The sequence below is a fragment of the Archocentrus centrarchus genome, chromosome 7 (assembly GCF_007364275.1).
Source record: "Archocentrus centrarchus isolate MPI-CPG fArcCen1 chromosome 7, fArcCen1, whole genome shotgun sequence".
Lineage (NCBI taxonomy): Eukaryota > Metazoa > Chordata > Actinopteri > Cichliformes > Cichlidae > Archocentrus > Archocentrus centrarchus.
Genome location: NC_044352.1, coordinates 25,104,529 through 25,126,624, shown reverse-complemented (window position 1 = coordinate 25,126,624; position 22,096 = coordinate 25,104,529). Strand labels below are relative to the sequence as shown.

General features: G+C 41.9%; 2 protein-coding genes across 2 annotated transcripts; one reads left to right on the top strand and one right to left on the bottom strand.

Annotated features, from left to right (window-relative positions):
- Positions 1-430: 430 nt before the first annotated feature.
- On the bottom strand, positions 431-4,056 carry LOC115783020 (vesicular inhibitory amino acid transporter-like). The gene is made up of 2 exons (XM_030733610.1): positions 3,236-4,056; positions 431-2,463 (listed from the first exon to the last, which is right to left on the bottom strand). Exons 1-2 carry the CDS (start codon positions 3,614-3,616, stop codon positions 1,276-1,278), a joined length of 1,569 nt encoding a protein of 522 aa, XP_030589470.1. The 5' UTR covers positions 3,617-4,056; the 3' UTR covers positions 431-1,275.
- An 8,217-nt stretch (positions 4,057-12,273) lies between these two features.
- On the top strand, positions 12,274-19,337 carry actr5 (actin related protein 5). The gene is made up of 10 exons (XM_030734073.1): positions 12,274-12,663; positions 12,852-13,090; positions 13,279-13,448; positions 13,716-13,933; positions 15,058-15,222; positions 15,626-15,730; positions 15,941-16,080; positions 16,269-16,401; positions 18,010-18,325; positions 18,417-19,337. Exons 1-9 carry the CDS (start codon positions 12,280-12,282, stop codon positions 18,322-18,324), a joined length of 1,869 nt encoding a protein of 622 aa, XP_030589933.1. The 5' UTR covers positions 12,274-12,279; the 3' UTR covers position 18,325; positions 18,417-19,337.
- Positions 19,338-22,096: the final 2,759 nt, after the last annotated feature.

The window sequence follows — 22,096 nt, the reverse complement described above, 5'->3', positions numbered from 1 at the left end:
GTATTTTTGGAGGTAGATTAATATCTTCAAAATAAAGAACTTATTTTACTAACATCCTCATTCATAGCTGTCTCACTTGTAGAAGGAAGTGAAAATTATCTGTGAACTTTAAACTGTTTAACATTTTAGGTAAACAGCAATCTTGCTTGAATGGATTACACCTACAGTAGAATTAATAGCAAATGTGCTGGGTTTTCCCACTGTTTTCTACCTGCACCTGCAGAGGTTTCTGCTCTCTATCAGGAATAGTTTATACTGGAAGACGCAGACATGAGCCTCTATACCCCACTTTCATTCCCCTGACTTCACAGTGTCAAAAGGGGAAGCGTTAATAACCTTTTTGTAAGGGGATGTTTAACACTGGTTACAATAAATGAAAGAGAAAATAGTAGTAGTAGAAAATAGTCAGCAAGGCAAGAAAACATTGAAATCACCAGCCATAAAATATCTCATTTATTTATCTCTTAATTCAACAAATACTCTTTTGTCTCACACACCATGATTAGTTCCATTAATTCACAACTCACAAAGTTCAATAGGAACAGAGTATTATCAGACATTTTTTTTTCCATATAACACAATTAGGACCCACTTGCTTGCACTTGAATTCACTTCATCCAGAATGACACTTGAAACACCAATAAAAACAAACAGCAAGGACTACTATAGGCATAAGAATGAAAAACAAACAAACACGAAACCAAAACCGACTTTGGAAAAAAAAAAATCATTCTGTTCAAACCACTACACATAAGTTATTCATGGTTTATGGTGCACCATCTGATCTGATGGATGCTTTAGTCTTTTATTTTCTCTGAAGTGGGGTTAATGATATCTAGCAGCTCAAAAACCAGTAATAACATCATCACTTCATTGTTTTTCACATATTTCACCCCCAAGATTTAAACACTACACTCGCACAGTTAGACCCGTGCCAGGCTTTTTCACTGTATCTTTGCATGAAGACTGACACCTGACAGGCTTTTTAATGCCCGCATATTTAATTCACCCCCCTTCATGCAGGAGGTTGTGTTCCTGTGTCCAGTTAATGAAACACGTTTTCTGGAATGAGTAGACTACTTTACACTATGACTGTAGAGTTTATTATTGCACATTATCACGAAGGCAAAAAAATAAAAAGAAGATGTACATTTCACACAAATAATCCTCTTCATGAAATTATGCCATGTCCTCAACGTGGTGTTTTCAGAGGGTTAGCGTCAGGGCAACCTCCATTTTAGGACAATCGCCATTCACAGGCAGTCATTGAAGCTCTCAGTCGTGCAGATCGTACCTGAACGCCTCTATGAGCCCTTCGATCGAGTGGATGAAGCCAGATATGGCGCATATGCCCCCGATAATAAAAATGGAAACGTCGAAGAAGACGTGGTGCCACAGGAGATTTCTCCACTGGAGCTTCAGGTGGAAGAGGCTTGGCAAGAGGAAGCACAGGCCAGCACCAGTAAGGCTCCCAGTTAAGCCCATAAGAAGGGCGAAATGGGGGACAAAGACGGCCATAAGCAAGGTAAAGACTACCAGGGCTACTCTAAGGCCTAGGCCCCAAGATTTCAACTGCCCTCCAGGGCCGTAGCAGTCTGGAAAGAGGGCTCTCCCACCATCCTGGAACAATGATTTCTCCAGAACTTCAACCGCAGCAAAGAATGGCAGAGGGTAAGACAGCAGCGCCTTGGCGACGAGGAAGAGATTCACCACAGCCCGGATTGTTGAAGGCAGGTTATCCGTGATAACCTCTTTGGTAGTATCTGCCCATGTCAAGTAGGCCACCAGGGCAAAGAGGCCCTTGAGGACGCAAGCCGCAATGTGAGTCCAATCCATCATGCAGTGGAACTCACTGGGCTTCTGCATGTTTCCCTCCAAAGACGGGAGGAAGATCTGGGAGGTGTAGCTGAACACGATGATGCCAATTGAAATGGGGAATTTCTTCACATCGATGTAAAACTTCACCTTCTCCCAGGCCCACTCTCGCGCCCTGGAGAGGCAGTAGGCAATCACCAGGATGTTGATAATGAAGTGCGCCAGCGTGCAGAGCAAGCTGAACTTGGACACGGCCTTGAGGTTCTTCAGGAACGCGCACGGCAGGAGCGCTGCTGTGGCCACCACAGACCAGGCTTTCTGGGAAACTGGAAACCCCGGGAAACTGTTGTACATCAGGTTGCCGCTGACCACTACGTAAAGAATACAGGTCATGACCAGCTCGATGATCTGAGCCACGTTCACGACGTGGCCGCCCAGTGTTGGGAAGCGGGGCGCGCAGCAAGCATTTGCGATGTCCACGTAGGAGTCCCTCACGCGCACTTTTATGCCGTCCTCATTCTCTTCATACAGACACGCGATGAGGATTTTGCCGGTGTAGCAGCACACCACGGCAGCAAAGATAATGAGGAAGAGGCCGAGGTAGCCGCCGTGGAGGATGGCGTACGGCAGGCCGAGGACGAACATGCCCTGCGGAAAGAGAAGCGCAGTTAAGTGGTAATGGATGAGGCCCACATCGCTGTGACAGGCCGCGCTAACCCAGGCATGCAATGACTAGTTCAGCTTACATAATAACAGCCTAAATTTATATTTTGATGACTGATAAAATAATTCAACAGAGAATTTTATGAAATATCAGCACCGATTATTTCCAATGGCTGCAGCAATTTTATGATTACCCTGCAATAATCTAGACTGTTCTAGGATATATACTAAAGAATAGATCAGATTAAGGCGTTAAAAAAAATCAAAAAAGAATTTTGAAATTGATTTGACTCAGTATTTTTTTTATTTGATGGAGACATTGATAAGCACGTGGGTGCCATTCAGCCTCAAGGCTATCAAAGTCATGCAGATCCTGCCTGCAGCTTCGCCGATAAAAAGATTTGAATAAATACATTTTAAGACCCACTCACCACAACGGATTTACTCACAAACCACGAATTCAAAGTGAAACTAAAGCCTGGATTTAACCGATAAAATTAACACAATTAACAGGCGTATTGCATTTAAAGCCCTATACAATTTTGTCCAGTAATATTAAACATGACTAACGCTAATCTTGGATTGTGTGAAATTATTTGCGTCCCCTGAGCACGATTCCTTTTCCAGCTTAAATATTAAATGTTAAAATATGAAAGTCTTCAAGGTGACTTTATGTGCGGTTGCAGGCCTAATATGGCAATGGAGCACATGGTATTTTTGCACTCATTCATGCAGGATGACAGTAATCACAGTCTACCTGAATGGCGTTAGTGACATTCCAGCCAGCTTCCCATGATGTGATTTTTGGCTTTTCTTCTTCCAGAGAGCTTTCCGTCTTTAGGGACGAGGGCCTCGGCCCGGTGCCGTCTCTCTGGTAGTGGCTGTCTCCCTCCAGCTCCCCCTCTCCCTCCATGTGCCCCCCTTCCTCTTCTCCTTGAAGGACATCCATTTGCATCCCTTGCCTGTAGTCATAATCCAAGTCGTCGCACTCCGCGAAACCCAAACCCTCCTCGTCCGTCGCGGCCTGGAAGCCCAGTCGCGCGAACATCCCACTGACCTTGGCCTGAGATTTGTTGGACACCGTGTGGGCCGCATTGGTCAGTTTGTTGGTGAGCTTGTGTCGGATTAGGTGAGCCATCTCTTTCCGAAAGAAATTTGTTCTTCAGTTAAAAACGACGCGTAAAAAGCGCAGACACAGATACATACAGGGTAATTTATTTGCTTTTTAACTGCTACAGTGAAACCATGCCTGTTGCCTCTTCAATGTCGCTGCAGACTAAACTAATCAGCCTCCTAACGGCTGCCTAACCGTTTTACCCAAAGCCTTAAAAATCCTCAGCCGCTTTTCTTAGCTTGTTTATCCATATTACCCTCTCAAAAAACACTCCTTGGCATCTGCCTCAACGAAGAAACGCCTCAGAGCAGACACAAAAACGAATATATTTCCCCATTCGTCGTTAAAAATGGCAATTTTGCATTTTTCCCCAAACAATCCTCTCAGTTTGGAGTCTTGTTGGTGACAGGGTGAGCGCAGGAATCTCCGCATCAACCAGAGAGAGAGGGAGAAGGGGGGAGCGAGAGGGGCGTGCACGTGTCCGCATAGAGTGCCAGTGTAACTGCTCGCGCGCAGGAGAACTGTCACGGGTGGCGTGGAGAGAAAGAGAGAGAGGTTGAGTTTCTCAGCGGGGGTTTACCGGCAGAGTGGTCGTCAGGATAAAGCGGTCAGGCCATTTAAATACATCAGTGTCACAGAAGCGCCCCTGACATCATGCCTGAATGAAAATACCAGACATTTCACCTGCTCACCCTGTCAACAGGTCCACCGACACCATCCACAAACAGCAGGTATAATGTTCTCTATGTAGGCGAAAGAAACACTCATCCTTTGTCCACATCCTTTGGCTATTTAAATATTTCTGAATTGGAAATTAAATTTCGAAATCCGCGTTTGGATGTCTAGAATACCTTATTTAGGCCGACCCAACAAATCCAGCCTCCAAAGGCACGAATTTTTAGTTAGAAAATTAATCTGTTCCGTTTAACTTAAGGCCTGTTTCAACATGTGAAATCGATCCTAATTTTGTGAAATGAAGCGCGCGGACTGCGACATATCCAGTCGCTGCAGCTGTATAAATCGCATTTTTCTGTAAAAGTCAAAAGGCGCCCAGCGTTCCACCTTTAGGGTAAAACCTTTTATGTTCCTATATTACGCACAGAGTTTTTGCCAACAGAAAATATCACCGGAAACCACTGTATTTCCCCCCCACATTTATAATTAGCACAAGGGATTTATTTGCATCTTGTAATAAAAACAGAATAAGTGAAAAAAAAATTGCTACCAGTTTCAGGTCAAATCTCTGAGATAAGCTAAACTCTTAGATCGATCCCAGTGTTTATCTGTGTGTTTCGTGCGTGCACACAGCAACAGACTTTGAGTTTCCTGCCAGCAGCCCGGCTCCAGATGAGCCTGATCAGCAGGCTGGGAAAGGATGCAACTCGTTGCTGATGTGGTGCGCGTAGGGTAGCTGGCCTGCGCAGCACCACGGACAGCTCCTCAATCACAAAGAAAATACGGGCCCCGTCGGCCTCTCACAGCCAAAGAAAACAAGGAGTCGATTAATTTAACACAACGTGCGCTTCATCCAGTAGATATAATGATTATTATGTGTTAGTGGGCTGCGTTCATCTAAAGATCCGCACAGAGTGGAAAGTCTCATTAGGGAACTATTTCTTCTCCACCTCAACTGTAATCCTCGCGAATACGATACGCTTCATTTTTTCCTCCGTAATCTGCTGTGACACGGCTGAACAAAACTGTCATCAGATTTTTGCAGCCGGCTTGCAGAAATGTAGCCCACTGTGGCAGGAAGGCTGAAAAATGTAGACATTCTCTCTGAGCTGTGATTTCTGGGCTTTGAATTAAGACATTCTCATGGTCTGAACAGAGCAAAGTATTGCGAAATGCAAAATTTTGACGAACAACATTTAAAAAAAAAAAATACATGGACGAGAGATCTAAATTTAGAAACGAGCCAGAGGACAGTAAAAGTTCCGCATATTTTCATGCTTGGCTTGCGCTGCTTTGCCAGCTGCTATTTGTGTTCAGGCCAACACATTTTTTTTTTTTGGTGAGTGTGTGTCATCCATGTCTGAGGGTGTGTGTGTGTGTGTGTGTGTGTGTGTGTGTGTGTGTCTGTGTGTGTGTGTGTGTGTGTGTGTGTGTAGGACAGTGAGGAGCCAGTAAGAGACCTTGAGGCGCTTCTCCCTCCCCCATCACACGCACAATCCCCGGGCTAACGCCGAGACCGAGGATCGCTGCAAATGTCACACACGCGCGCGCAAACACCGAAATACGTGCAGCTGAAATTTACAAAAAAATAAAAAATAAATAAATAAACGCTTCCACGTTTGTGAACAATACATTCAAAAATAAAATCAGTTAATGTGAAATAGATTTTAAAAGTGAAATTAGTCTTCAGCGATACCAGCCTGGATTAAATCCTATCAGACAGGATAGATTTCTAATTCACTTCCTCAGAAAAAAAAAATCGATTTCCAGTTTGCCTCTTTTTCTTCCAAACTAGGCTACTTTAAGACCGGCTGCTGTAGCTTCCAGGCTACAAAGAGAAGGATTAATTCAGGCTCTGTGTGTGTGTGTTTGTGTGTGTGTGTGTGTGTAGGCCTGAACTAGGGGAGGCAGATAGCTTCGTCTAACAGCCGTGCAGTGCTGACTGGGAGCAATAATCTCTGATAGTTGCCATGGCCACAGTAATTGGACGGGGTGTGTGCACGTGCGCTGTGAGATTTCGAAGAAAAGAGATTTTTTTTTTCAACACGGGCAGGTTTTCTTTTCTTCCCTTTTTATGTCTGAAAGCTTAAATTAAGAACGAATTTAAATTGAGAACCACTTTAAAAAGTGAATCACGGGACAGAAAGAAAAACATCGCTGTATCAAGTTACAACAGTCACGTCGCATGCACTAATACTGGTAATACTGGCAATCAGGTAATACTGGTAATCAGGTAATACTATCTGGCTGATGCTGGCCATTTTGTTCAGAAGTGAGACAGGCGAAATAAACCGCACAAAAAACATAAACAAAAACAAAACACACAAAAACAAGTCGCCTGAATATTGCTTGAAAGATTTGAATTATGACCAGATACTGCCTCCATGAACAGGAGTTAAGACTGTAATGCCTGTAACAATATATAAAAGATCAAACACCAACCCGAAGTAATAATAAGCGACATGACTATGACTGTAAATATGTTTTATTCTAAAAACAATGTCTCACAAGATAAACACTGTTTTAAGTCCGTCTCTGCTGAGTAAAGGAATGAGGGAATTATAGGCAGTGGACCAAACCACTGTGAGGCATATGATGGGAGGGAAAAGTGTATGTACGCTTTATTTTTCTTGCATCTATAATTAGCACAAGGGATTTTAGTGCATATTATTTTTTATTATGTTACATTGTATAGCTTATAATGATGATTTGCAATTTTGCATCGAAGTGGAAAATATTGTTTTGTTTTTGTTTTCCCCCAAACGTGGGATCTGGAACCCCTTGTTCTCCTATAATTTCTGTACATGGCTCCACTGAAATATCAGCACTGTTATAATTATGACTAATATTATTATATTTTATTTATTGAGGTCCTGCGTCCTTCTGTGTCCATACTTTTGTCACAGCCCTGCGCTTCAAGGCCCTGTTAGCGTGCAGACTTGTTCACTGTCCCGCTGTTTTCAGGCTACTGGGACATTTGACGAGAACAGGAACCATGCTTTGAAATTTCTCAAGTTGATGCAGCAAATTTACAAAGAGGAACATCTCCCTCAGTCGTCTTTGATTGTTATACACCTCACATTAATTAATCCTACCCACACAGTTACGATGATATCAAGGTTTTTATTCTCTCATTGTCTGAAAGAACGGTACTTATTATTTTTGAGCTCCACCACATTGTTTTAGCATGTCTATAAATACAACGTTGGATGGGCGTACCGTGACTAAGTCCAGTGGCCAGTGGCTATGATTGGACAGCTGCTTTTCAGGGCGGGGCTTGTAAAGACCATGTCCTACTACAGCTTTGCTCAACCTGATAAGAAGTTTAATCAGCCAAAAAACAAACAAAAACACCTGTGTGGCCTGGCAGGCCTAAACATTAATATATTTTTCCTTTGTGGATAAATATCCTGTGGATGAAATAATTGATTACAGATGGATTTTTAGAAATACTTTCCTCACAAACACACACATCTGATGCATGAGTAGTGACAGGTGCACAAACACATTAATCACTCTGTGGCCCCAAAACAGATCTGCTGGGCTTAACAGGGCTAGGCACTGAAGAGAGCAGAAGTGACAAACACTGTGTGTGCGCATGTGTATGTGTGTTTATGTATTTTGATATGTGATGGGAGAGAGAGAGAGAGAGAGAGAGAGAGCGAGAGAGAGAGAGGAGTGGAGTTTACTGTGTATGCGTCTCAAAGTGTGTGTGTGTGAGAGTGAATGTGCAGGCGTGAGAGGGCGCAGAGGAGAGTCACAGAGGTTGCAGTGTGCTTCTGATATATCAGAAGTGCTCAGAGTCAGAGTCGTTACATAAACTGGGCTCTCTCCCTGCTTTCTTCATTTCTCCTCACTCCCACAGACACAGTAGTGTAGCCATCATTTCAGAATTCATTACAGTTACTGGCACTATTATTCGATTTGCTCTACACACAGTAACACTTTCCCAACATTATCCTCACCTTAATCTTATGGCAACCTTAAATCAAGTCTTCTCTAAAAATTGTATTTACATTACATTTGATTTGTGCCTGATCTCAAAATTCATGGAAACACATGATTGCTGTTTTCCTACAATTTAATACAAATGTGACATTTTGTGTGTGCATGTGCAAATGATTTCTAAATACTGCAGTCCATTTCCTAGTAAGCATTACAACCCACTCAATCCAACTGTGGCATCATAATGACAAAGGACACTGAAGCGGCACCATAAAGGACAAAAAAGTGATGTCTCCTAATTCTATACTGATGTGGGCCCAAGAAAGTTCTGAGTTGCCATGACAACAGGATGGAAACGATCCCAGAATGCTATGACTCATAGTCACGCGCTTCATCCGCACTGACAGAAAAATGGCATGTTGTCAAGGAGAAGCTGTAGTCACGTCCTGCTTCACGAGGGTGAAACCCTCAAAATGTTCCACCTTAAAATAAAATCCTAATGAATTCAGTGACGACACACTGAATAATTACAACTTATCACAGTGAATGAAACATTATTAAATCACTGAAGTATTCATAAACATTTAACATAATCGGAGCCTTCTAACATATTTCCTCCTCCCTCACCTCCCTTTCAGTGGGAACTCTGCTCATTCTTCCACAAAATGGAGGCTGCTTGGCATCACGCGTGGCACTCCCAGAGTGCTTGTAGCCTATCAGTTGCCCCCCGCCTCCTCATCACCGCTGCCTGGATGACAAGCACAACAAGCACAAAGCTGCAAGCACTGTGCGCAGACAGCAGCACAAAGTCACGTCTTTCCTCCTAGGAGGAATGGACGCCAGTGTGTGTGTGTTGGAAATGACAGAACGTAGATGGGGATATATTTATCTGTGTGTGTGTGTGTGTGTGTGTGGATAGTATGGATGTGGTTGTGTATATGTATGTGTGTCTTACCAGTGGGTATGCAGTCGTGTGTGTGTGTCTGAGAGGGTGAGGTGACCCAGATCTGCTTATTAGCATCAGGAGGAAGGGGGCGGCAGTCACTTAGAGCTTTGTGCCGGAGCAGTGAACTGTGCTCGTGCTTCAGTGACACACCATCATGCATCATACTGTAACCCCCCCAACACACACACACACACACACACACACACACACACACACACACACACACACACACACACACACACACACACACACACACACACTTTCCATCCTTCATCCTTTTCATTTTCTTCCCCGAAATGTCTGCGTTATCCAGGAAATAATGTTGTTCAAAAAATGTTATCTGAATTTTTGTTTATGTGTTCTTTAATTTGAGAGAAAAGAAAAAAATAATGGTAAAAATATTACAGCAGAACTGTTTGCACCATTTCCCTGAAATACTCAGAAAGTAGAGTGGATGAACTATTCAGCATTTAGAAATACACATTTATGATTTATAAACGTAAATTAAAGGTTCTCTCACAAAACTGGCTCTTCAGTCTTGCTGCATTATAGTGCACTACAATGCTGCAAGACTGAAGAGCCAGTACACAAGCACACTCAGTTAAACCATGGTTTAACTGAGTGTGCTTGTGTGCATTCAGTTTCATTCAATTTAACAGGATATGATCTGGCAGAAGTGTATTACTGAATATTCCAGCTAGAAAAACATGGGAAAACACAAAATGCACATGGCTACTGATTTATACAAATAGGTGGACATAAAAAATTGTGAAAAACATATTGCAAGAAAAAAGATAAAGAAAAGATGCTTCCACTTAAATACATCACTTCATAAAGCATCCATTTTGTGGCATGCATCTGTTGTCTTATTCATTGTCACAGTGGGTTCCATTTCCATTAAGGTAATGCAGTTCAGTTTAATTAAGCTCAAAAGTGTCTCAAACATGTGCAGCAGCTGACTGATCTGAATGGAAGCCACCTGGGATGTACAGTAGCTCTCGCGTGCAGGTGCCCCACATATCCAGCTGAGGCTTTGCCTGGTCAGCTGAGAGTCACAGGATGGCAGACAGAAACAATCCAGGTATTTTGAGGCAAGTGAGTGAAATGACTGAATGAATGGTTTCAGTTACCGTGTGAATACTTGAAATAAACAACTGACCCCCAAATGGTCACATTTATTTTAGTTTGCACACAGATTGAAAAGGCTCTGTAAGATAAAGGTTTGATTCATTTCAGAACTTAAGAGCAGAGAGTGAGAATACAAAAAATAATAAGGAAAAGAAAGAAAAGTATCTTGTGAATGGCAATCGAAATATTACAAATTTTGAATTACTATTTATTATTTTAGTACTATTTAGTATTTATTTGAGGCTATATTTTTTGCTTAGAATAATAAACAGACCTCATCTGAGAATCTGCCTATGATTCACAAATATGAAATATGAATGAAAATATGTATTGCATGCCACATGAATTACTCTCACACAGTGCAGTATGACCTCTAGTGGTAAAAGATAGGCATATTTATTTTACTTTTACTGTAAATGCGGTTGCATACCATGGTAATGTATGTCCAAACTGGTGATAAATTAACCCTTGTGTGGTATTTGGGTCTGTTGGACCTGTTTTCAGTGTTTACCAAAAGAAAAATTATGCAATGCATTCCTTGTCTTTGGCTCATTTTCTGTGACAAACATATACAGTGACTCATTTTCAGTCACTTCACACTGCCCCTCTACACTTTTATGACCCACGTGTCTACATTTTCTCATGCTCAATCCCATTTTCAAATCAGGAGTGGGGCATAACTAAAGCTTTGTGTGGCTCCTTATCAACCAAGATGGCAAAAAGGCTCCCTGCTCAGAGAACCTTAGTTATTTTAGAAGACAGAAAGATTTGGTAGATGGTGAAGAGTTTTCAAAACATGAGGCCTTTTGCCTTCATTGGATAGGACAATGCAGACAGTTGATAGGAGGGTGGGGAGAGAGCAAGGGGGAATGACAGAGGAAATAGGCTGTGTCAGAGTCAGACTCAAACCCAGGCCCCTGCACTGAGGACTCTAACCTTTAGTATATGGGCCACCTGCTCAACCAGTTGAGCTATAGCAGGACTGACCAATCAGCATCTGACAGTGAGTTTGAAGACAAGGTTGAGAGTGACTATAAGTCAAATTGTGAAAACGAAATTGTGAAACTGAATGGCCTTGCTGAATGAATGAGACACCTTGCATGGCTGCCAGTGTGAGCCAGGGTCAGTTTAGATGGCTGAATTGTTTAGGGTGATCTGAATCTGGTCAATTTCTAATTCAATTCAAAGATGTAAATATTAATAGTTATCAGAAACCTTTCTTTATTCATATTTATAGAAGATAAATGTGTGTTTTTTTTTTCGACTTATATTTTGGTTATGATTGATTTTTCTTTTTTGAATTACACTTTGCCGTAAAAAACTAGTAGTACTTTTGTTTATAAATGTGCTCTAACAGAAGTAAATTCCATATATTAACCATATATGTGGTCTGTACTGCTTGAAATTGAGACAAAGCAATCATCTGTTAAGTATTTCTACGTAAATTGTTAATATTGATCTGACAACACAATGATATGGTGGGTCCAACAGACCTGTCAACGTTGGCTGAGTAACAAATACAGTCGGAACACAGCGCGGCAGACACCTCGCGCCACATAGTTGAGGAGACTAGTGTAAGGTCGCTCTTCGCTTTTCCTAAGTCCTTATCCTACCCATCTTTCCTTGACCTCGATGACGTTTTCATCGAGGTCAAGCCTTAACTGCGTTAAAAAAAATCAATCGGAAATTAAAAATAAATCAAACGATTTTGTAGTGAATATAATATTTTAAAAAAATATATTAACAGGGCTCTTTTATATTAGCTAGACTATTTAGTTACTTTTTCTTAAATGCTATTCGAATTTTTCATGTGTACTTTTTAAAAAAAATAAAGTCTATAAACACATTTTTTCCAGTTTATCTTTTTAAATCATTCAATGCTTATGAAAGGTTAAAAAGCTTTAAAAAGCGATTTAAAAACCTGAGGGGAACTGTAAGTCGGAGCCTCTGTAAGCCTCCACTCGGTTGTATTTTGCAGTGACACATTTTCAAAATGGCTTCCAAAGAGGGACCGGTATATCAGATTTTCTCATTTCAGGACTGGAAAACGTCTCCTGACCCAATTTTTGATCTCCCCACACAGTGTCTGACCCCTACACCGGCTCCCATAGTGATAGATAACGGCTCCTTCCAGACCCGGGCCGGCTGGGCAGCTCCGGGGTCCGAGCTCGACTCTCCACGGCTGCTCTTCAGGTCGGTGGCGGCGCGCAGCAGAGGCGCTGCCCGCAGCGAGACCCAGATCGGCAACGACATCCCCAACCTGGAGCCGCTTCGGTGGCTGCTGAAGAGCCAGTTCGACCGAAACGTGGTAGTCAACTTTGAGATCCAGGAGCTGATCTTCGACTATGTGTTTACGCACCTGGGGATCACCTCAGAGGTGAGCGGTGGATAGTTAAATCAGTCAATATAAAGGGGAACACTGGTGGACATGAAGGTGTTGTTTTTTGTTTTGGTTTTTTTGTTTAACCTACTGATCAATAAGATTTTGGATTAATTACATAATTTAACTCTGGTAATGTTATCCGGTAACACCCAGACAAACACGACTTACTTATGTTTTTTCAGGGTAGTGTGGACCACCCCATTGTGCTGACAGAGGCGCCCTGCAACCCACTGCATTGCCGCCAGATGATGTCAGAGCTGCTTTTTGAGTGCTACAGTGTCCCATACGTCTCCTATGGTGTGGATGCCCTGTACAGTTTCTACCACAATAACAATCAAAGGAAGCTCCAGCCACCACACACGGGCATCGTTCTGTCCTCAGGTTACCACTGCTCGCACATCCTGCCGGTTATCAATGGCAGGTGAGGATCAGCAGGCACAGATGAATGCTGCTATGTTGGGTCTTTTTTTGTTAAGCTTTATATAATGCTACTACAGTCCGCCTTGCTTTCCTGAGTTTTGTCAGTCCCCTCTGTGCAGTCACACTCTCACGCTGCATAGTGTTTTTCTTTTTGCAGTATATTTAATTTTGGTCTGGTTTTGATTTGAGGTTGGATGCAGTGAATTGTAAGCGTGTGAATGTGGCTGGGAGCCAGGCAGCATCCTACCTGCAGCGCCTCCTGCAGCTAAAGTACCCAGGTCACCTTGCTGCTGTCACGCTCAGCCGCATGGAGGAACTGCTGCATGACCACAGCTACACCGCCGTGGATTATCATGAAGGTGCAAATATAAATGTGCATATTATAACTTGGAAAGTTTACATCTGAAATAATATGAAAAAGCATTTAAATATTTTTGATTCATGGCAGGTGAAGACCTTATTAAATAACATCAGTCAAATACACACAATGACGGATTTCCTCCTCATGACTGGTAGAGAAGGAGATGGTTGTGAATTAAAGGAGTTAGGAGACAGTGCATAGATGTATTCATGATCCTTATTCTCTCCTTCTCTGTTTGACTTTGCATTTTCTCCATTTTCCCCAGAGCTGGAAAAGTGGCGCAGCCCAGAGTTTTATGAGCGGGAAGTTCACTGTATGCAGCTTCCCTTTTCGGGTAAGGTGCCGGGCGGCTGTGTGAGTGTGGAGGAGAGGCAGGAGAGACGAGCTCAGCAGCTTCGACGACTTCAAGAGATTAATGCTCGCCGCCGAGAGGAGAAGCTGCAGCAGGACCAAGAGAGGCTGGACAGACTGATGGCAGTACAGGCAAGGACCTTATTGGCTCATTTAAAAATTACACACATGAGAGTTGTCTGACTTTTGGCAGATTCTCACCTTTTTTTATCTGTCCTGTTTGCTTTCTCCCGTTTTGTTCTGTTTTTCTTTGTTGCCTAACATTTTATATTTCATTGCAACTGACTTGCCAGCAGGAGGTGTGCATCTTGTCTTTAGTTTAATACGCACACTTACAGTAGTGTGGTGTTGACAAGCAGCATGATTTGTAACCCGGCACCTGGTTTGCAGAACAAATTGTGGTCCGTTACACTTCCACTGGGATTGTGGGAATCATTTGCAACAACGTGGTCCAGCAAAGAAGAGCAAAAGAGTCCCAGAGAAAAAAATGCGTTGTTTGGATGTTGGCTCATAGTGTGACACACACATACACGTATACATTGTGAGTCAAGTGAATAACAAATTTAGCTGAGGAAAGAGGTGACGGTCTTCCTGCTAACTGGGGATAATGTGACAAGAACACTGAACAAATTTATTCAGAAGGCAGACATCCCTGATAAAGAATGGTGCAGCTGGTGCATGGACTTGATTGATTCGTAGGCTAATGAGTTCAGACTTTAATTGCATATTGTTTAGAAGAACAGTGGTCCCTCACCTATTTCGGGGGTTACGTTGAATGATGAAGATGATGACTTATGTGGCTGTGCAGTACTGATGGTGATGAAGGTGGTGTAGTATCTTCGCCCTCGGCCGCTACTTCTATTTCTGCTAAAGGCGTAGGTGTAACTTATCTCTTCCCCCGAGTGATGAGCATAGTTACGGGGTGATGCAGAAATGGCTATATACCGCAAAATCCCGCAATATAGTGAAAACTTCACAAAACAGAATTATTAATATTTTTTTTAAATCCGTGATACAGTGAAGCCGCAATAAGTGAACCGTGATATAGTGAGGGACGACTGTAGACCTAAAAAGTTAAGTTTAAAATTGTAAAAATTCCATCAGATGCCACCAGATTGTTTCATTTTTTTTCTCCAAATTTTCTGAGAGGGTATGCTGCGCTCATTCCCGAGTTTACTGTAATTCCATTTAGGGTTTATTTATCTTTTTTTTCAGTATCTTTGGATATCGCTTACCGATCAGTGTATTGTATGCAGGAGCTGTTGGAGGACGGCCTGTTGGATCACTTTCACAAGAGTCTGGTGGAGCTCAACATGGACTCAGCCGAGGAGCTGCAGTCGTACATCAACAAATTGCAGCTTGCCGTTGAGCAGGGGAGACAGAAACTGCTGCACTGTGATGGAGCCGAGGGAAAGGCGGAGGTGGGTGCTACTCCACCAGATTTGAACAATAGAATGAGGCAGTGTCGACTTCTTGTTTTTGTTTGTGCTGTGCCCACATTTCCAGGCTCTGTCTGACTCAGCATTTGAATAAGTAAGTCAGTAAATGCTTTATGTAGAAAAAGAACTAATAGAAAAAACATCATACAAATATAATTTATCATTTAAAGAGGAGCCCAGGTTGTCAAATTACACTGTATTCTCCAGAAAGAAAGAAAAAAGACTACTGAGTACAAATCAAATTCAAATGATCCAGTAATTAATTAGGTGTAAATGTCATTATCACAAATGTGCTGCAAGGCTCTACAGGATCTGTGCTTGATTGCTGCAGTGGATGTACCACTGCTGACATGAAGCCTGAGGCTGTTCTGTCGCTCTCTGTCAGGTGTCAGAGCAGGAGCAGCCGATGGATGAGGCAGATGGAGTGGCACTGATGGATTCTGACTTCCCTGAGGACACGCTGCCAGAAAAACCTGCTAATGTGGTTCAGGTAGTGGCACAGGATACCCGAATGTCTCAGAGACATGTAGAGCCTCATTAATGCCTGCCGCGGTCATATGTGGCAAAATGTGTAGAGAAACTTTGAGTAGTTTTTGTGCATAACTTTGCTAATGCAGCATTTGAAACGTGTGGTGTCAATACTTGTCATAACTTCATGTTGGTGAAGGATAACTTTTTTTAAAATTTTTAATCTCTCCAGCCTGTGTTCAACATGGCAGAGTACCACCAGCTCTTTGTGGGGACGGAGCGTCTGCGATGTCCAGAGATTTTGTTCCAGCCCTCGCTGACTGGAGAGGACCAGATGGGACTGATGGAGACTCTGCAATATGTGTTGGCCAGGTAATGACTGGATAGAACGGCTGCACACAAGCACAAATATGCTTTAAGGTACAGATAAACACATAACCTCATCCTGATTAAATGATTACAAGGACCAAAGAAATTCTCTGTTTTATGTTCTAAACATTGTTTTTCTTACATGTGCTGTTTGTTAATGATGTGAACTCTGATGCTTTCAACACAAACAGGTACACTCCAGAGCAGCAGGAGGCGCTAGTGAGCAATATATTTCTGACTGGAGGGAACATGCGGTATCCTGGGATGAAAGAGAGGGTAGAGCGAGAACTGCTGGCCATGAGGCCCTTTCAGTCACATTTCAAGGTACAGCCTCTACTCAAAAAAACTTTTTATGTTAAAATCACTGCACATGGTGTAGTTAGTCATGTTGTTGTGAATGATTCCCCATCTTGACATATTTCAGATGCTGACCAATAGGTACAAAACTTCATCAGAAAATGTGAAATCTTATATGATAAGAAAAAAATCTAATATAGTTCAAATTGTAGCCACAAAAACTGTTATTCATCATTGTTAGTCATTGGTGCTAAAGAGTCCATTTTTCTCATTCACAGGTTTAGTTTTTATTTGGGCTGGATTACTAGATGCATGTTCTTAACTGCAGATTCTGTAGTATAGTGCAGCCATCCAAGAGGTGTCAGCTGGAAGCAAAACCTTGCAGTTTAAGCTTTCATGTTTGACAACATGCAACAAGAGCAATGAATTTACTGTGTAAAAAAAGCCTTTAACACCCTAAAGGAAAGCAAAAGCCCACATAAAGTTAGTATTGTCTCTTTAAAGTAGTCAGCTCAAACATTTTTCTATAGCTGAAAATGGGGAAAATGCAAAGAGTTCGAACTGGGATTTGATTATATTACATAAATAAAAAGGATCTAATGTTCACTTACTGGCCACTTTGTTAGGTACACCTGTTCAACTGCTTGTGAAAGCAAATATCTAATCAGTCAATTGCATGGTAGCAACTCAATGCATTTAGGCATGTAGACATAATCAAGATGACCCGCTGAAGTTCAAACTGAGCATCAGAATGGGGTGGGGGTGTTGATATGAGATGGACTGGTCTGAGTATTTCAGAAACTGCTGATCTTCTGGGATTTTCCCACACAACAATCTCTACGGTTTACAGAGCATAGTCTGAAAAAATATCCAATGAGCAGCAGTTGTCTGAGTGAAAATGCCTTTTTGATGTATGTGGTCTAAGAATGGCCAGAGTACTTCAAACTGATAGGAAGGCAACAGTAACTCAAATAACCGCTTGTTAGAACAGAAATATGCAGAAGAGCATCTCTGAATGCACAACATGACAAACCTTGAAGCAGATGGGCTACAGCAGCAGAATTGTTGCTAACCATATCCATCCCGTTATGACCACAGTGTGCCTATCTTCTGATGGGTGCTTCCAGCATGATAACACACCATGTCACAAAGCTCAGATCATCTCTAACTGGTTTCTTGAACATGACAGTGAATTCACTGTAGTCAAATGGTCTCCATTCACCAGATCTCAGTCCAATAGAGCATCTATGGGATGTGGTGGAACAGGAGATTCCCCATCACGGATGTGCAGCTGACAAATCTGCAGTAACTGTGTGATGCTGTCCTGTCACCATGGACCAAAATCTTTGAGGAATGTTTCCAGCACCTTGTTGAATCTACACTATGGAGAATTAAGGCAGCTCTGAAGGCCATGAGGGGGTCCAACCCAGTACTGACAAGGTGTAGCTAATAAAGTGGCCAGTGATTGTATGTAAATAACGTGTTCAGTTAAATATGAAGGAAAAGGGCTTGTTTCAAAGTAAAAAAGTGAATTATAGGAAAAACTCCAAATAAATTTAGAGAAATCAAACACTAAACTGCTCAGAGGTTTTCTTTGTTTACATAATCTGAGGGTAATCTAAAACTTCTTCATAGGTGACCATGGCATCCTCTCCGGCCCTGGATGCCTGGTATGGAGCACGAGACTGGGCGTTGGAGCACCCACCTGGAGGAGGGTCAGAGGGATGGGTCAGCAAACAGGACTATGAGGAGAAAGGAGGCGAGTATCTGAGCGAGCACTGCGCTTCGAACGCTTTTGTTCCCATGAAGATCGCTAAGCCCGCTCGCCCCGCTGAGCCATCGGTGACAATACAAACATCAACAGAAGCTTCTGCTGCTGTCACTATGGTTACGTCAGACCCGACCCCCGCCTCCTCCTCTTCTAGTGCTGTTACCATGGTTACCACGTGAAGTAAGATCTCCGATATCCCCCCGATGTGTCTGAAGTTCAGAAATAATTTTGGAATGAAGTGAAGGGTTTCACTTTGTCCTCTTTCCATCAGCTTAACTCTGACCGTGCTTTTCAACAACCGCCAGAAAGCCGCCGTCAGCCTCGCTGAGGACTTCGCTCTTTTTCAGGGTCTGGAAATAAACCTGAAAATGAGGCTCAGAGAGGTGGAAAATTTCCTGTCTAAACAAAACTCTGACTGAAGAATAGTTAATACTCAGAAATCTTACACTGTTCCTGTGAGAGCACAAAGAGTGTTCGTAATGAACAGTCATCAAATGAATCTTGTTAAAGGCCAAGGCGATTTTGTGTATTATTGTGTAAATAGAATTTTCTTTTTTGTGTTTTTTAAAAAAAAAAAAAAATTTACTTCTTGGAAACAGTTGTCTTTCTTTTGACTGACAAATCTGATGTTTCTCGTCTTTGTTTCTTCTTTCTTTTCTTAAACTGAAAATGACTGAACAGGGTTAATCGAATGCTCACACACATTCCTTCAAACACGTCTAGTGTTATGAATGCAGATTTCTTCTTTCATATAGGCTTTAATTATTTACCCCGTAGGTTTTTACCTGAGAAAGGCCCTTTGAATGAGTTCTAAGTCACAGCTTACAGAGAATGTGACCAACACTATAACCCTGGGAGATATTCAATCAGCAAAAGCATCAGAGAGCATAGGACTACATTATATAAGTATTTAAGAAATCTCACGAATGATTGTTTCAAAACTACCAGAACTAAGTAATAAAATGTTTTTAGGATAAAGGTAGACAGGCCCTTTGACCCTAGAACACAAATGTGATTTTTGTAACAGTATCACTCTCACATGAGAGAAAATCACCTGACCTTAATTTTCTGGGGTTAAGTGCGAAAAGAAAAAAGGTGTTGCAGTATCCTGTTGTACCACTAGATGGCACAGATGAATACAAAATCCTCTGGCTTCATTATTATGCACTTAAATGCAGTATTAAACTAACCTCTATTTTAGTGTTTTTTACAAGGTTTTCTTAAAGCTAGCAGTTTATGCAAGCTCCTTCAGAGCTGTCTTATCAGCCATACTGGGGAAGAAATTCTTACCATAGATTCCCATTAATGTTAAAACTGCTAAATGCTCATAAAATCATTTGACAGGTGAATCTGGTCTGCTGATGTCTGCATATACCGCCGCAATCATCTAAAGATTTTCAGTCTTATATGATAAACTTGGAGGTGTTTACATTGCATTGTTTCTTGGTCCTCATTATGAACCTGGCTGACCTCTGAAGTATTATGTGTCATTAAACTGTGCTGAGGGCTCAAGGTTCAAAACATTGTTCTCCTTTTCCTCAAGCAACCGTGTAGCAACCCCACTCATAAAAAAGCTCCGGTTTCCACAGCAGGGCTGAACTTGGCTAATCAGAGCCGACACAGGCCGGTGATTGCAGGTTGATTGGCTCAAATGTAACTAGAGGGATTAAAGGGGAAAAATGAGGCATTCTTTTATGTGTACAACCTAGTAAGCAGGATTTATTTCAATGGCTACGCTGCAGTCCAGCAAGGCTTTCCTAATGGTGAGGGGAAATAAAACAACAGATGTTCCCCACTTTCACTTTACCATTGAGTACACAGCATTTATGTGAACTAAGGAAGGCCGTGAATAATACGATGAGGTGAATAATGTCTGACGAAGCTGAGATTCTAAAAAAATGTAAAGAAATATTTAATGCTGACAGTTTTCTGAGGTTAGGATCTTCTGTGGCCTTATTCTTCTCACCGCTTTTTCTTTCTTCTGTCCGTAACGGTGATCAAGTCAAGTACTGCTGCTGATACTGTAGGCACACCATGGACATCTTGTGTATTCTTAAGCAAGCCTGCTCTGTCTTGCACCCTGTTTGTGCCACAGAGTTGGCCAGCCTCCAATTAGGAGGATTTATTTGTGAGCTCCAGTGTTGTAGGTCAGCAGGAATGCCAGGCAGCTCAGAGCACATGTCATAGTCCTGTTGTAAAGGGGAGGAAAAAATAATGACCTGGAGTCGGAGGTGTGACAGATGCGCAAAAGTTACTTTTTCTTAATGGCCGGGTAATATCAATCATTTTATTGTCTCTGTGTAAAACTGTAATGTTCCAGAAAGATCCTAAATGAGATTATCCACTTCCCTGCCAGTTCAAAGAGGTCTTCATGGCCTGTAAGGAGATGGTCTTGTTGGCATAACTACATAAGGTGCAAACCAGGTAGCAGTAAGTCTGTGATGCTCTCTTGGAGACAGCTCCTCCATTGCTCCCCATGCCTCCTCTCGCTTGTCAGTCATGGTCCTTTCTTTATTATTAAATTAGGCTATAAACATACATGTAAACATGGAGGTGGCTGTAGCTCAAACCCACTATGTGTATTCATAAGCTCATTTAGAGACATGAATTTAAGTCATTAAATTAATCTAAAAATATGGCAACTGATGGAGTCCTGAAAATATCAGTTTCACATAATCACGACATGTTAATATTCATGTACATATTTATCATTTTAAAGTCTGACTACATTTAAATGGGACTTTCTTTTTGCCTGATACAGAACACACATAAAATATACCTGCAAATGTCACTTCAGTCTCTCATTCCCTTCCTGGAGCTCACCATGCCAGCTGCTGTCAATCTAACACTGACATGCTGCTCCAGTGGCTGACGTGAATAAGACCCCCCCCCCATTTGTGCAAACTCCTATAAACATCCACAGTTAAGTTTTAAAAATAAAATTCACTTTGCTTCCCTACAAAAGCTTTTTTAGCATGTGGTCAACACTGTGAAAGGTTAAAAAGGGGATCTTTTCCTAAATAAAACAATTAACAGCCAGTGAAAATGAACCTCGTTTCCTGGCTGAAAGTTCAGTGGCATCCCGCTTGATTCTTGATCAGATGTTACCCGAGCAGTTTGGAGACCAAGCTTGCGCCTTGGTTTTTGCTGTGCTCCTCAAAAGCCTTTTTTGAGCAGTGTTTGCAGTGTGGCAGGACACACTGTTTTCCTGGGGAATGCTGTTCCCGTCCGCTTAGTCTGCAAGTTTAGGTTGTATGTGTGAAAAGTATCATCGGCATGAATGCAAGGACCCAAGGCTTCCCTGCAGAAGGTTGCATTGTAACATAGTGATTCATGTCATTCACCAACCACTGTCACCGGTTTTAATGCTGATCTGTGTGTATGACTCAGATTTTTGGTGGGAAAACATTTGATATGGTTGTTGAAGTTAAAAACACATTTATATCATGTTTGATTTGTGTACATTTAAACCATTGTCTTCAGTTTCTTGACTCCCACACTGGGATTTTATTAAACTGTCAGACAACTCATCTTCAACAGAAGTGTTGGCTGCCATCCAACCAGAGGAGCTTTATGCTGATGCTATAAAATAACATCAACATTATGAGCTGAGTGACCCCAACAGACCTGGTATTTCCTGCACTGACAGAGAATACGGGCAGTTTGAGTGGCTTCTGTCCAAGTTAAAAATCACTATAACTCAAAATCATTGCAGTATTTATACACAAGGACAGAGGCTATTGCAAGCTCATATTCATACTATTGACAAAGGACTTCTATAACAGGCTTCAACAGCAGAAAAAAGTACAAAAATACTCAAACATTAACCATTAACTCATATTCCAACTGTGTAATTCACTTTTCTGTTGTCCATGAATATTTGCAGTGTTATTCAAGGCAGTGTGTGATGCAAAAGCAGCACATTTCTTTCCCCCAAATCTTAAAAGATTT

What these genes read in the sequence shown, in the direction of transcription:
- LOC115783020 (XM_030733610.1), bottom strand. Translation starts at nt 3,616, where the DNA reads ATGGCTCACCTAATCCGACACAAGCTCACCAACAAACTGACCAATGCG. An exon ending in ATGTCACTAACGCCATTCAG is followed by an intron (nt 2,464 to 3,235) that starts GTAGACTGTGAT and finishes CTCTTTCCGCAG; the next exon opens with GGCATGTTCGTCCTCGGCCT.
- actr5 (XM_030734073.1), top strand. Translation starts at nt 12,280, where the DNA reads ATGGCTTCCAAAGAGGGACCGGTATATCAGATTTTCTCATTTCAGGAC. An exon ending in CTGCCGGTTATCAATGGCAG is followed by an intron (nt 13,091 to 13,278) that starts GTGAGGATCAGC and finishes TTTTGATTTGAG; the next exon opens with GTTGGATGCAGTGAATTGTA. An exon ending in GAGCCGAGGGAAAGGCGGAG is followed by an intron (nt 15,223 to 15,625) that starts GTGGGTGCTACT and finishes GCTCTCTGTCAG; the next exon opens with GTGTCAGAGCAGGAGCAGCC.